The sequence below is a fragment of the Candoia aspera genome, chromosome 1, assembly GCF_035149785.1.
Source record: "Candoia aspera isolate rCanAsp1 chromosome 1, rCanAsp1.hap2, whole genome shotgun sequence".
NCBI classification, from domain to species: domain Eukaryota; kingdom Metazoa; phylum Chordata; class Lepidosauria; order Squamata; family Boidae; genus Candoia; species Candoia aspera.
The window spans coordinates 30,099,747-30,115,836 of NC_086153.1; the positions used below are offsets into that span (position 1 = coordinate 30,099,747).

The 16,090-nt window shown below is 39.0% G+C and overlaps 1 protein-coding gene across 2 annotated transcripts in view; it reads left to right on the top strand.

Moving 5' to 3' along the window:
- The window catches only part of FANCL (FA complementation group L), a 69,546-nt gene that overhangs the window by 35,691 nt on the left and 17,765 nt on the right, over nt 1-16,090 (top strand). For both annotated transcript variants that reach the window (XM_063301224.1, XM_063301233.1), the window contains exon 7: nt 9,855-9,923. In XM_063301224.1, the coding sequence (XP_063157294.1) occupies nt 9,855-9,923 (69 nt within the window). The remainder of the gene's footprint in view (nt 1-9,854; nt 9,924-16,090) is intronic.

The window sequence follows — 16,090 nt, forward strand, 5'->3', positions numbered from 1 at the left end:
GAAAATTCTGAGAGTGCCTTGGACTGCAAGAAGATGAAACCAGTCCATCCTCCAGGAAATAAAGCCAGACTGCTCACTTGAGGGAATGATATTCAAGGCAAAACTGAAATACTTTGGCCACAGAATGAGAAGACAGGACACCCTGGAGAAGATGCTGATGCTAGGAAGAGTGGAGGGCAAAAGGAAGAGGGGCCGACCAAGGGCAAGGTGAATGGATGATATTCTAGAGGTGATGGACTCGTCCCTGGGGGAGCTGGGGGTGTTGACGACCGACAGGCGTGGGCTGGTCCATGAAGTCACGAAGAGTCGGAAGCGACTGAATGAATAAACAACAAAAGTAAAAGGATTGCCTGGAATCCTCGGAATGAGCCCTCCTTAATTGATTGATGGTCTCCCTGCTGAGCTCTGTGGAGGGAGACCGACGGAGTTTCCCTGGTTGGAAGCAGAGGCGGAGATGGCTCTTGTTTCAGCTGCTTGCCCTGGGGTCTTACTGAAGTTGCTTGGCTTCTCGCTGGGCAAGCTCGCACCATGTGCCCCTGGGCTCTGCAGTAAAAACAGAGGGCTCTCTCTCTCCTTCTCTGCCTCTCAGCCTCGGAAATAAGCATCCTGCTCGCCCCGATCTGCATCGGCTCCTCTGGTCCTGAGTGAGCGGATGCCACGGAGAGAGCTGGGTATCCTGGAAGTGCTCTGAGGGCCCTGTTTCTCCCGGGCTGCATCTGTCTGAGCTCTTCTAGCCTGGCATTTATGACCACAGACAACTGATATAAGGCTTCTAGGTTAGCTGGTGTTCCCTGGCGCACTAATTCATTCTTAATTTCTTCATCCAGCCCGTTTGAACTGGTCTTTTAATGCACTCTCATTCCAGTCTAGATCTCCTGCTAACAACTTGAAATCAGCAATGTAGATTCCCACCCTCTTGTTACCTTGCTTGAGCTTCCGAATTTCCCGGCTGGCAGTGACCTCTCTGATCGGGTTGTCAAAGTGTGCTCGGAAACTTGCCAAAAAGTTCTGGTAGTCGTTGAGAATCGGGTCGTTGTTCTCCACCATGGGAATAGCCCATTTGGCTGCTGGTCCCTTTAGCAGACTTAGGATGAAGGTGACTCTGGTTCTGTCTGTGGGAAACTCTGCCGGTCTGCTGTCGAAAAACATAGTGCACTGTGTGAGGAAGGTTCTCAACTGTCTTGCTTCTCCTCCAAACTTCTCTGGTAGACTGCCCTGGGATCTCAAGACTACTGGCGGAGCTGCTGCTGCTGGCTCCGGTTGTGGGTTAATCGGAGCTGGTTGTTGTAACTGCTGTAGCATGGCATCTTGTAATGTGTTGACCTGTAGATCTACCGGTTGTTGGTGTTGCTGCAGGGCTGCTGCCAATTGTTGGATGGCGAGCTGAATTTCTTGGTTTTCTGAAGACATTTCCAAATGTCTCCCCTTTAAATTCTTTGTTCCTCCCTCTTTCGATGGGAGTAAGTGTTTGTTAGGATTGATGTCCTAACAGCCAGGAACCACGCTGAGACAAGGAATAGGTCTCTAGTATTTATTACTGCTACATAACAGAGAATCCTAACAAACTGAAGAAGCGTGAGAAAACCCAGACATATAAACCCCAAAGACTAAGGCGGGCCCGATCTGTGTCTCTTTGAATGGATACCTAATTCCTCAGTACTACGCATGCACTTTACAGCCTGGATGGGAGCCCCCTGCTCGCCATCCTCACTCATGACAGTTGGTGTGGGTAGCTTTCCTGTAGACCTGTGTTTCTAACTTACCATCATTTCCTCTACTGATGAGGATGTCCAGGAATGGTAGTGAGTTGTTGTTTTCTTCCTCCCTTGTCAATTTTATTCCATTAAAGATGTTATTGATGGTTTTGTGGGTTTCTTCCAGTTGTTTCTTTTGTATGCTGACAAAGGTGTCATCTACATACCCGATCCATACTTTGGGTTTGATGTGTGGGAGTGCTATCCTTTCCAGACGCTGCATTACGATCTCTGCTATAAGTCCTGAAATCGGTGATCCCATGGGTGTTCCTTTGATCGGTTGGTATATTTCTCCATCAAACTGAAAGTAGGTTGTAAGGCAGAGGTTGATGAGGTCCATTATCCTGGGTATTTCTATTTTGGTGTATTTGGCTAGGTCCGGTGTGTTGCGCAGAACTGCAGCCATGGATTCTTTTGCTAGTGCCGGGTCTATGGTTGTGAAGAGAGCTGTAACGTCGAATGATACCATGATCTCATCTTCTTCTATTTTTATGTTTTTGATTTTCTGGAGGCACTGTAGTGGAGAGTTGATCGAATGTTCACTCTCCTCTGTGAGGTGTCTGAGTTTTCTTGTAAGCTCTTTAGCTATGTTATGTGTGGGAATCCCTGGTAATGATACAATGGGCTGAAGTGGTATGCCCGGCTTGTGTATCTTGGGGCGTCCGTAGAAACGTGGGAGGACGGGTCCACTGCTTTTCATTTGCCTCTGTTCTTCTTGTGTAATTTGGCCTTTCTTGGTGAGGTTGTTGAGAACTCTTTTTACCTGGCAATGAAATGTCTGCAAGAAAACAACAAGGCTCAGAAAGCACCAAGGACTCCACACATTTTTCTGACCAATAACATGAAGAGCAAACACTTAAATGAAATCTTTAAGTTAAGGATTTGATTATTTTTTGTACATTTAATTAGATGTTACGGAATATAGTTTTAAAATGTCTGTTCCTTTTGAGGCATTACTCAAAAAATAGTGTTTACCAAGACTATTCAAATTCAGTTTCTTTTATACTCTGTGTTTTGTATTATCTAACATGAAAACATTGGATAGAAAGTTATTTTAGTTGCAGCTTGCAAAGTTTAGATTATGCAAGTATCTAGTTGAAACCCATGATCATCAATCAACTCTGTTTCACAAGATTATAGTGATGAAAGGATCAATTGTGTTTGTCCTTTTTAAAAATGTGTCTGGCATTTAAACTTGCCACTGGAGAAAATTAATATATGAAACGTGTGCTTGATGACGGGAATTTGATTTGTAGTAATTTCTGTAATAAATGTTCTGAGCAGTTCATTCATATGTTACATTTACTTAAAGAAACAAAAGCAATATGTTTTTTGTGGACAATTCTGCCAAAGTGAAATATATTCAAGGGCTATTGATTTCAAAGGGAGAAATTTAAGCATATGTTAAACTGAACTCTCATTGAAATCAATAAACTTAAAGTACCCTCTTGTCTTATAATGTTCTAAAATTATAAAATGTCAAATTTGGGGGAATTCCTCACATATTTAATGTTCCTTCAATAGAACAAATAACTTTTTTTTTCTGACTCTCTGTGTCCTTCTTCCTTCTCCATTAATTTATGCTGATTTTCCCCAGCGTCCAAACACAGTTTGTGTGCACAAACCTAGTGGAGATTTATAAAATGATTGTGAAGAAAGTATATAGAATTTTATTTCCATCCTCCCATAATGATGGAATTTGGTATATACAATTATGGCATTGATTACCAGTATAGTCTAGGACAAATAAAAGAAAGTCCTTTTTAATGTAACAAGTAATTTACAGTATGCTGGTCTAAAGTTAGATAAGGGACAATATCTTAAACAGTTTTACATGGGACTAAATGTGTTAATGTCATAATTGCAGAAATAGCATTTGAAAATCATCAAAACAAGGGAGCTGTTGTGTTCATGCCATACTTCCCAGAAATAGTGGGTTTGCTGATTAGAACTGGGGTGTTATACCTGATGTCCTTTTAGTTTAATACTATAACTCCATTTAAGTTCTAACGTTATCTCTTGTTCTACTTTCTAGTAATAGTTACTGCAGTTTTCCCTGAGAAGCTACAGTAATCTTGCATTTGGACTACACCACTTCAGAAGAAAGCAAAAAATATTTTACCAGGATTTATAGCCAACGCAGTTTTAAATCTGCACAACAGCAGCAAAGTATTTTGCATTCAAAAGGAAGTTTTAACATTTTGCAGTTTGGGAAACTGTAAAAATATAAATATTTACAAGATAATAAACATTTTCAGAGATACATGATATGAGTAAAATGAGACAAAATTGCATTTCAAATAAATGAAGCAGTAATTTAAATGATACTTTGTTGAAATATGGGCTGATTATTAAAAATATTCTATATTTTATTTCCTTATATTTAAAGAAAATATTGCAAAATTATATATCTACTAAATGAGATTTTTTTTGTCTTTGGAATATCTGAATGTTAATTCGTACATGCTGGTTACATATTCGGTAATGGTGGTTAATATAATTGTAATTCTTAGAAGTAGAACTTATAAAGCCATACGGAACTACTAATTTTGTTACAACACTTTTTATCATCAAGAGTTATTTATACAAAATTTTGCAAGTACAATAGGAAATTTAAGTTAATGATTATAAGAATGAACAGATAAACCCACATGAGCCAAATATTCAGAAAGAATGTAAGATATTTGTATTATTTAGAAACCAATAACTTAACATCTGTATTTTTGAATGATAATTATTGGACTCTTAAGAATAAATTCCATTGAACATACCTGTTATTTCTTCTTCCATTTGAATACACCATTTATATTGCAGAATCATCTAATGCCAAATCATATTTTCTACTGGTTTTTGCTCTAATTTATTGCCATGCTGTTTTTAGCTAAACTTTTTTTCCCTAATATTACAGGTTGAAAATTTGCAGATTCCTTATTTAAATATTATTTTCTACAAGGTTAAGATATTTACAATAACTTAATTTATTTTACCAAATCCAAAAGGTAGTTTGCAGAGAAAGAAAATGGTGCTTGGCTTCTCATCTGTGATTCAGATGAATTTCTTTAATCACTCCTTTTCTATTTTGTCACTTGTTCAAAAGTCATTAGTGTAACTGACTGAAAATAGCATAATAACAAAGCATAAGAGCTTTTGCAAGCCATAAAACTTTTGTTTAAAAAATGGAAAATACAGCAGGGAACATAAAACATAGTAGACATAATAAAATATAAGTGCAAATTTGAATACCAAATAGCCAGAGAAATGAAAATAAATTTGAGTGTAACATAGATGAGGAGCAGGTGTGAAGAATCAGTAGGAGATTACCAGAGGCAGATATAAAGTTACAGAGAAACTGAAGTTCATTACCATAAAAGTCAATTGGATGTGGTCTGCTATTGAATTAAGTTTAGCAGGAAGACTAAAAACAAAGAAGAATAGTACATTCAAAGTAGTAAGTGGCAAGTATCCAACATTTGGGTGGATTCATTTGGGAAGATTTAAATTGTGTTTATATTTAACCTTGGTTCCTCTTAACATGTCAGATGTTCTGACTTTTGATAATGAGTTTTATTAAGGTGGATTAGGGAAAAGTACTGATATTTTAATCAGTGCACCTATTTCAGTACTGGCTGTACTTGGGTTTTTGCTGCTCTTGTGTTCATTTGAATGCACGAAGCTCATTTATATCAATTGGAACACTGGTATCTGGGTGTGTGTGTGTGTATACATATATGCACACACACACATATATGCACACACACACACACATATATAACATACACACATAATGAAATCAGTAGAATGATGTGAGTGATAACTTCTGTGAAGCTAGACAACTGATGGTTAATTTTCTTCCCGCATATTGGAAACATTTTTAATTATTATTGGTAAATAGCAAGTTATCTTGTTTATGGAGCAATTAGTGGACAGCTAGGACCACTGCATGGAGCAGAGTTTAACACAGTGGAGAAGCTGCACCCAGAAAAAGAATATTATCTTAAATAGCTTTAATGAGCACGTCAGAGAAACATAGGTTATTGATCTTACACACTTAGACCTCCCAAGCATAAAGAAACACACGCTTAAACAGAGTAGGTTTAAGGTAAGTAAAAAGAGTCTTAACTGAATTTATTCTTGTTTCAGTTACATCCATCTTCGGTAGAAAAATGATGTTACTTGTTTCTTCTGTTCTTTCCCTATACTTAGTGATCTCTCAGCCCTATAGCTGCCAAGAGCTGCATGTAGAAAATGGGAATTCCAGGCCCACCACATGGCGCCCAGAGATATGGAGCAGCACACAGCCATGTGCTTAGCTCCTGGTGGAAGAAGGAGGAAGAGAGAGAGAGAGGAAATGGGAGTGGCAACAAACAGCTTCCTCAATAGCACGGAGAGTTGCATCCTGGGAGAAACTCAATTTACATGCTAATTGAGGCATGCTGATTTGTTAACATTTCCAATAGTTTACACATACCATGTTTTTGGCTAGAGTTGGAAAAATGCTGAGTAATACCATAAAAATCCAACTATAAGAAAATTCTTTATAGTTTAATCTATAGTTTGGATGAGCAGCGGTTTCCTGACAAGAAAATTGTTGTTGTTTATTCGTTTAGTCGCTTCCGACTATTCGTGACTTCATGGACCAGCCCACGCCAGAGCTTCCTGTCGGTCGTCAACACCCCCAGCTCCCCCAGGGACGAGTCCGTCACCTCTAGAATATCATCCATCCATCTTGCCCTTGGTCGGCCCCTCTTCCTTTTGCCTTCCACTCTCCCTAGCATCAGCATCTTCTCCAGGGTGTCCTGTCTTCTCATGATGTGGCCAAAGTATTTCAGTTTTGCCTTTAATATCATTCCCTCAAGTGAGCAGTCTGGCTTTATTTCCTGGAGGATGGACTGGTTTGATCTTCTTGCAGTCCAAGGCACTCTCAGAATTTTCCTCCAACACCACAGTTCAAAAGCATCGATCTTCCTTCGCTCAGCCTTCCTTATGGTCCAGCTCTCGCAGCCATATGTTACTACGGGGAACACCATTGCTTTAACTATGCGGACCTTTGTTGTCAGTGTGATGTCTCTGCTCTTAACTATTTTATTGAGATTTGTCATTGCTCTTCTCCCAAGGATTAAGCGTCTTCTGATTTCCTGACTGCAGTCAGCATCTGCAGTAATCTTCGCACCTAGAAATACAAAGTCTTTCACTGCTTCTACATTTTCTCCCTCTATTTGCCAGTTATCAATCAAGCTGGTTGCCATAATCTTGGTTTTTTTGAGGTTTAGCTGCAAACCAGCTTTTGCACTTTCTTCTTTCACCTTCATCATAAGGCTCCTCAGTTCCTCTTCGCTTTCAGCCATCAAAGTGGTATCATCTGCATATCTGAGATTGTTAATGTTTCTTCCAGAGATTTTAACTCCAACCTTGGATTCCTCAAGCCCAGCTTGTCGCATGATGTGTTCTGCATACAAGTTGAATAGGTAGGGTGAGAGTATACAGCCCTGCCGTACTCCTTTCCCAATCCTAAACCAGTCAGTTGTTCCGTGGTCTGTTCTTACTGTTGCTACTTGGTCGTTATACAGATTCTTCAGGAGGCAGACAAGATGACTTGGTATCCCCATACCGCTAAGAACTTGCCACAATTTGTTATGGTCCACACAGTCAAAGGCTTTAGAATAGTCAATAAAACAGAAATAGATGTTTTTCTGAAACTCCCTGGCTTTTTCCATTATCCAGCGGATATTGGCAATTTGGTCTCTAGTTCCTCTGCCTTTTCTAAACCCAGCTTGTACATCTGGCAATTCTCGCTCCATGAACTGCTGAAGTCTACCTTGCAGGATCTTGAGCATTACCTTACTGGCATGCGAAATGAGTTCCACTGTTCGATAGTTTGAACATTCTTTAGTGTTTCCCTTTTTTGGTATGGGGATATAAGTTGATTTTTTCCAATCTGATGGCCATTCCTGTGTTTTCCAAATTTGCTGGCATATAGCATGCATTACCTTGACAGCATCATCTTGCAAGATTTTGAACAGTTCCGCTGGGATGCCGTCGTCTCCTGCTGCCTTGTTATTAGCAATGCTTCTTAAGGCCCACTCAACCTCACTCTTCAGGATGTCTGGCTCTAGCTCACTGACCACACCGTCAAAGCTATCCCCGATATTGTTATCCTTCCTATACAGGTCTTCTGTATATTCTTGCCACCTTTTCTTGATCTCTTCTTCTTCTGTTAGGTCCTTGCCATCTTTGTTTTTGATCATACCCAGTTTTGCCTGGAATTTTCCTCCAATGTTTCTAATTTTCTGGAAGAGGTCTCTTGTCCTTCCTATTCTGTTGTCTTCTTCCACTTCCGCACATTGCTTGTTTAAAAATAATTCCTTATCTCTTCTGGCTAACCTCTGGAATTTTGCATTTAATTGGGCATATCTCCCTTATCACTGTTGCCTTTTGCTTTCCTTCTTTCTTGGGCTACTTCTAGTGTCTCAGCAGACAGCCATTTTGCCTTCTTGGTTTTCTCTTTCTTTGGGATGTATTTTGTTGCCGCCTCCTGAACAATGCTGCCAACTTCTGTCCAGAGTTCTTCTGGGACCCTATCTACTAAGTCCAGTCCCTTAAATCTATTCTTCACCTCCACTGCATATTCCTTAGGAATATTAGTGAGCTCATATCTAGCTGATCTGTGGGTCTTCCCTAATCTCTTTAGTCTGATCCTAAATTGTGCAAGAAGAAGTTCGTGATCGGAACTACAGTCAGCTCCAGGCCTTGTTTTTACCGAGTATACAGATGTCCGCCACCTTTGGCTGCAAAGGATGTAATCAATCTGATTTCGGTGTTGTCCATCTGGTGAAGTCCATGTATAAAGCCTTCTCTTAGGTTGTTGGAAGAGAGTGTTTGTTATGCAGAGTGAATTGTCTTGGCAAAATTCTATCAGCCTATGTCCTGCTTCATTTTGTTCTCCCAGGCCATACTTACCTGTAATTCGAGGTGTCATTTGACTGCCCACCTTAGCATTCCAGTCTCCTGTGATGAAAACAACATCTCTTTTAGGCGTGTTGTCCAGTAGGTGCTGCAGATCCTCATAGAACTGCTCTACTTCAGCTTCTTCAGCATTTGTGGTTGGGGCGTATATTTGGATCACTGTGATGTTAGATGGCTTGCCCTGAATTCGAATTGAGATCATTCTGTCGTTTTTTGGGTTGTATCCAAGCACTGCTTTAGCCACTTGACTATTAATTATGAAGGCTACTCCATTTCTTCTGTGGTCCTCTTGTCCACAGTAGTAGATCTGGTGGTCATTTGATGTGAAGTGGCCCATTCCAGTCCATTTCAGTTCACTGACGCCCAGAATGTCTATCTTTAATCTTGACATCTCACCAATAACCACATCCAATTTGCCCTGGCTCATAGATCTTACATTCCAGGTTCCGATGGCGTGTTGATCCTTAGAACATCGGATTCGCCGTTCACCACCAGCACCGTCGGCCACTAGCTGTCCTTTCGGCTTTGAGCTAGCTGCGTCATCACGTCTGGGGCTAGTTGAACTCATCCTCTGTTCCTCCCCAGTAGCATTTTGACCATCTTCCGACCTGGGGGTCTCATCTTCCGATGGTATACCGACATATCTCTGTTTGTACTGATCCATTTAGTTTTCACGGCAAGAATACTGGGGTGGGTTGCCATTACCTTCCCCAGGGATCGCATTTAGTCTGACCTCTCTGTCATGACCTTCCCGTCTTGGGTGGCCCTTCACGGTTTAGCTCATGGCATCATTGAGGTGCTCAAGCTCCAGCACCACGACAAGGTAACGATCCTTTGCTGAAGGACAAGAAAATAGTTTTAAATAATGTGTTCCTGTATTTAGGAAAATATTTGGAAGAATCCTTTTGGTTCTTTATACAGTATTTCATAAGTTCCTGGGAGTCAGATGGCATATAAATTTAATAAAGTATTATTAGACTGACCTTTCTATTTATGAAATAGAGGAAATGCAGTTAATTCAACCTGTTTTTATTTCCTTTTTCTTCTTTGGGTTTATTTAATCTATTGTCTGGTTTTGTTGCAAAAATTACTCATAAGGTATAAACATTATGAACATTTTCTATTTTTCTCTCTCAGTATCCCAGAGAGCCACCGGATTGTCTTGTTGACTTACCAGTTGAGTTTTCTTTTTCCTGGACTCCCCACGTAAGCAACCCTCCACTTGTTCCTTTGTGAAGTATGTATGTATTTGAGAAGCTGTTAGGATCATATCTAATAATACTATTTAAGCAATTTCTTACTGTATGGATTAATAATTCAATTAAATTAATCTTGAATGTACTATAAATGGCATAGTATCCAATGAACCATAAAATGAGTTCTAGGCTTAAGAGTATGTGTGTGTGTCAATTATTCACATTTTGAACAAAGTAAAATTGGAAGAAAAAAGATTTTTTCTTCCAGTGAATCTTATGGATGCATATCCAACAGTGTTCAGTAGGAATTATTCACAAGCAAGTGGTCATTGAACTTTTGTCAGTGCAATATTACTTCTGAACCTTTTTCTATGGTGGCAACATTACCTCCAATCCCATAAGTGTCAATCTTTCTAAAAATAAACAGGGGTGTAACCTGAGAGAGACAATGAGAGACAGTTTGGCGTAGTGGCTAAGATGCTAGACTAGAAACCCAGCAGACCTGAGTTCTGGCTCTCCTTTAGGCATGCAAGCTGGCTGGGTGACTTTGGGCCAGTTGCTCTCTCTCAGCCCAATCTATTTCACAGGGTGGGTTGTTGTGGGGAAAAGCAGGAGGTGGAGTATTATGTATCCTGCCTTGTGTTGTACAAAAATAAGTCAGGATGTAAATATAATCTGAAAGTAAGTGATGTAACAAGAACTGATGATGCAACCTGTAGTACTTCTGGGGCAAAACAGATTTAAGGGCTGTATGTGTGCTATAGATAGCCTACCTGTTAGATGTCAACATCCAGAAAGCACTTTCAGTTTAGCAATGTATAACTTCTGTTGTTTCCAAGAGGGCTCTGGTAAGTCTTGTTTCTTGTTCAAGTTAATTGCAGAGTTTACCGGCAATCCACATTGTTAACAGGGCTGGTGACTGGAATGCAGGCATATCATAGTTATTTCTAAATCCTAAGCAAAGCCTTGAGGTGACTTTAGAAATATTTTGTGAGTGTACAGAGATGACTTAGAACCTTTAATAAGATACACCTGAGATAGACCGAAATAGTTACTAGATACAGATAATCAGAAATTACTTATGACATAGTGAATACTATACCTTAACCTGGTAGAAAATGTTAAGAATCTTTCGTGTCTGTTAAATATAGATTCTTGCAAATCATACTTTATTTTCACACAATTAAAAGTCTGTGCTGCTGATGGGATGCCCCCCTCTGGCAAGAAGGCAAAATGCTTAATTTTTCCATCCTTTTCATGTGGAATGAACATTTTTGATACTGTTCTTATTCCATTGGGTATAAAGAGAGCAGCAGATGAAAAGAAAAGCCTGCCTATCTTCAATCCAGATGCACACAGACTTTTTTTTTTTATGAAGGATGAAACATGTGGCTATCTGCTATGAAATTTCAGGATACTGAATGTTAAACAAAAATTACACTAGAATTCATGCTCAGTATTTCATCTAAAACCATGTGTTGGGTTCTGTGTGTCTAATCAAAGAACAGCTGGTAGGGTATGTCCATTTTTTCTTGGAGAAAGCAAAATTGAATTTATTCACTTTGTTTAGTTTCTAGTTCACAATCCCTTAGGTATTAGACCTATGCCACTATACAGCATAGCCTTAAATTTCTAACCTATGGTTTCCTTCTGGCTATAGCTTCAGAGCTGGATAATCTTTCTTTCTTGTGATTTTTTTCCCTGATGTTACCAGCCCTATAAGTATGTAGCACCTGTTCCCTAAGCAAAATATAGTACATAAGCTTTAGGACTTTCTACTATATTACTGTAAATGTGTTGAAAAATTTCTTCATACAGGTAAATTTTGTGAATATTTGTGTAAGCTCCTATTAAAACCTTTGACGATCTCATTCATTTTCTTAAGAGCCTCCTCAATGTCTTCATGAAGGTTTTTTTGTTGATTTTAGAAGCTGAACAAAAAAAAAGGGGGGGGTTATGGTAGCAAATTTTGTCCATTGTCTAAAGCTGACAGTACCCTAACTTTTGCTGCCAAAATGATACTATCAAGAGGGAGTTTTTGAAGATTTAGGGAAGCTCCAAGATCTGCTGAAGCACAGAAGACCTTAAGAAAAGCAGTGTAAGAAGTGGGATATCCAAAAATACGAAATTGAGATAGTCACAGAATATTTATTGACTCTTAAAGAGGGGAAATGAATTAGAGTCTTGTGGAGAGCATAACTGATGGATGGAAACAATAAGCAGAATATTATTGACCTGTGCTACACCCTAGGAAAAATCAAGCTGTTTAAATATGACTTGTAACTGGTAAAAATGACAGCCTTTTCAAATATAACACTTTAGAAATGGACATTTCATTCTGTAATACATCAGGTCCAATACAAATGTTATAAAGAGTCCCCTTTTCGGGAGAGGTGGGCAGTGATAGAAATTTGAAATATAAACAAACAAATAAATATTTTAAAACTCACCTTTTTATATATTTTGTTACCCAATCATTAACCCCCTAATATTGTTTTTGGTTTTGGTAGCTTCTTTTTATTCCTTTTTTCTTTCATTGTTTTTAATCTAGTTTTTATTTATTTTACTGATATAAACTGCTTTAGATGTTCAAATAAGTGATATATAAATATTTTAACAACAACAATAAATAAAATAATGGTCAAACCTACTATCTTTTTTGTTGTTGGCATCAGCATCAGGCCATGGGTGGTGATAATTTATGCTGCTGTGTTGTAAATGTGGAATATCTTAAATATTAACATATTAACACAGTAAATACCTTTTTGGAAAAAATAGTGGTCTAAAACTGGAAATAGGATTGCAAACATATGTTTTTAAAAGCATAATCTGTAATTTACTGTGGGACAATTTGGTGGGGGGGACATGCATGCCTAAGTAAAACAAATACAAGCTTATCTCCTCAAATAGCATCAAGCCTACATGTATATTGAAATAGTAAAGATTTAATTCCTATGTTAGAACATATTTAAATAAGCATGTCCTAAAATAATTTCATATATAAAGTATCCCTTATGTATAGTTTTGTACCATGTTCACCAAATAAGAAATGAGTGTGTATCAGTATACTGCATGTACTTCCTCGTTAGTGGGATGTTGGCAACAATGTGTTGGCTTGCAAGGTAGTCTGTAGATTAGAGTTCCTAGCTTGCCTAGAATAGTGTGAGCATGCATGATTTCTTGGGGAAACCCAAGAAAGTATCTCCTCCCTTCATAGTCAAATCAGACTGACATATACCATCTGAAGGAGATGGTTCCTATAGTATCCTGGAGCCAAGCTATGTAACATTTTGTAGGTCAAAACCAGCACTTTGAATTAGAATTGTTAACCAGAATAATGACAGAGCACTGATGTTACATTACAATAAAGTCTCAAGTTGTTAACATCCTGGTTATGCATTTTCTACTAACAGCAGTTTCTGGGTTGCCTTCAAAGGTGGCCCCATGTAGAACATACTACATGGTGATGTAGCTATGACCCCACACCCCAGCCACAGCTTTCACCTACTATTCCAATAGGATCCATGAGTTATGAATGACCCCGAAATCACTGATGTGAAGCTTTATTGGCATGGCAACTCTACCCAGAGCTATCACTAGGGCCACCTTTGAGCCAAGATGTTTCTGGACAAACAGTGAATTGTCTTGCTGGTATTTAGCTAAGCTTGTCCAGACTCATAGCCTCCAAACAACAGGTCAGTACTTCCACAGAATCTCCAGGTAAGCCTAGGATGGTGAAATATAATTGGGTAATCATAGCACACTAATGATATATGTTTTTAAAGAATTTTATTAAGTTTCAGAAAAAGATAAAAGATACAGAAAAACTAAAAACTAAAAAAACTAAAAAAAGTGTGAAAACACAAGAGAATTTTTTTTAAAATAATTACAAAAAGAAGTGACTTCTGACTTTAAACATCAAGGATATACAACAATTTTCCATAATCAATCCCTTACTCTATATTAAACCAAAATCACATTATTTCTATAAATCAACCCCTTAGCACATTATAAAAATCACTAAATACCATTGCTCCCTCTCCTTATATTAAAAGAAAAAATATAAATCACCTAATCAACTATCCCCCCAAAAATAACAATCACTTAATTATTCCCTTCCTGTCTACTATAATAAAGATCAAAAATTAATATATATATTTGTTGTTTATTCGTTTAGTCGCTTCCGACTCTTCGTGACTTCATGGACCAGCCCACGCCAGAGCTACCTGTTGGTCGTCAACACCCCCAGCTCCCCCAGGGACGAGTCCGTCACCTCTAGAATATCATCCATCCACCTTGCCCTTAGTCAGCCCCTCTTCCTTTTGCCCTCCACTCTCCCTAGCATCAGCATCTTCTCCAGGGTGTCCTGTCTTCTCATTATGTGGCCAAAGTATTTCAGTTTTGCCTTTAATATCATTCCCTCAAGTGAGCAGTCTGGCTTTATTTCCTGGAGGATGGACTGGTTGGATCTTCTTGCAGTCCAAGGCACTCTCAGAATTTTCCTCCAACACCACAGTTCAAAAGCATCAATTTTCCTTTGCTCAGCCTTCCTTATGGTCCAGCTCTCGCAGCCATATGTTACTACAGGGAACACCATTGCTTTAACTATGCGGGCCTTTGTTGTCAGTGTGATGTCTCTGCTCTTAACTATTTTATCGAGATTTGTCATTGCTCTTCTCCCAAGGATTAAGCGCCTTCTGATTTCCTGACTGCAGTCAGCATCTGCAGTAATCTTTGCACCTAGGAATACAAAGTCTTTCACTGCTTCTACATTTTCTCCCTCTATTTGCCAGTTATCAATCAAGCTGGTTGCCATAATCTTGGTTTTTTTTAGGTTTAGCTGCAAGCCAGCTTTTGCACTTTCTTCTTTCACCTTCATCATAAGGCTCCTCAGTTCCTCTTCGCTTTCAGCCATCAAAGTGGTATCATCTGCATATCTGAGATTGTTAATGTTTCTTCCAGCAATTTTAACTCTAGCCTTGGATTCCTCAAGCCCAGCATGTCACATGATGTGTTCTGCGTACAAGTTGAATAGGTAGGGTGAGAGTATACAGCCCTGCCGTACTCTTTTCCCAATCTTAAACCAGTCCGTTGTTCCGTGGTCTGTTCTTACTGTTGCTACTTGGTCGTTATACAGATTCTTCAGGAGGCAGACAAGATGACTTGGTATCCCCATACCACTAAGAACTTGCCACAATTTGGTATGGTCCACACAGTCAAAGGCTTTAGAATAGTCAATAAAACAGAAATAGATGTTTTTCTGAAACTCCCTGGCTCTTTCCATTATCCAGCGGATATTGGCAATTTGGTCCCTAGTTCCTCTGCCTTTTCTAAACCCAGCTTGTACATCTGGCAATTCTCGCTCCATGAATTGCTGAAGTCTACCTTGCAGGACCTTGAGCATTACCTTACTGGCATGTGAAATGAGTGTTTCTTCCAGAGATTTTAACTCCAGCTAGCTAGCTAGCTAGCTAAATAAATAAATAAATAAATAAATAAATGGTAAAGGTTTCCCTTGACGTAAAGTCCAGTCGTATCCGACTCTAGGGGGCGGTGCTTATCTCCGTTTCTAAGCCTTGGAGCCGGCATTGTCATAGACACTTCCGGGTCATGTGGCCAGCATGACGACTCGGAACGCCGTTACCTTCCCGCCGAAGCGGTACCTATTGATCTACTCACATTTGCATGTTTTCGAACGGCTAGGTGAGCAGGAGCTGGGATTAACAACGGGAGCTCACCCCGCCGCGCGGTTATATATATATATATATATATATATATATATATATATATATATATTGTCATTATAATTAATACAACAACATGAATTAATATTTTTTTAAAAAGCCTTAATAATCTTAATCCCAATAATTAACGATAAATAAAATCCTCCTAAGCCAAAAGACCATCCAGATAAATATTTTTAGCCCCTTAACCCACTTCAAAATAGACCAAAGCATTTACATATCCCCATAATACAGAGCTATTTTCTTAAAGAAATCAAACAGCCCAACTGCTCCCCTCACAAACATTTTTCTCCTCAAAAAATCTCCCATACATAATAACCCCTTCTTTTCCATAACATTCCATCAGAAGATCAAATTCACTCATGTCTTGCAACTCAATTTCTCCCTTAAACTTCTTCAATTCAGCATTGTCAATTTCATCCAGCATTTCATC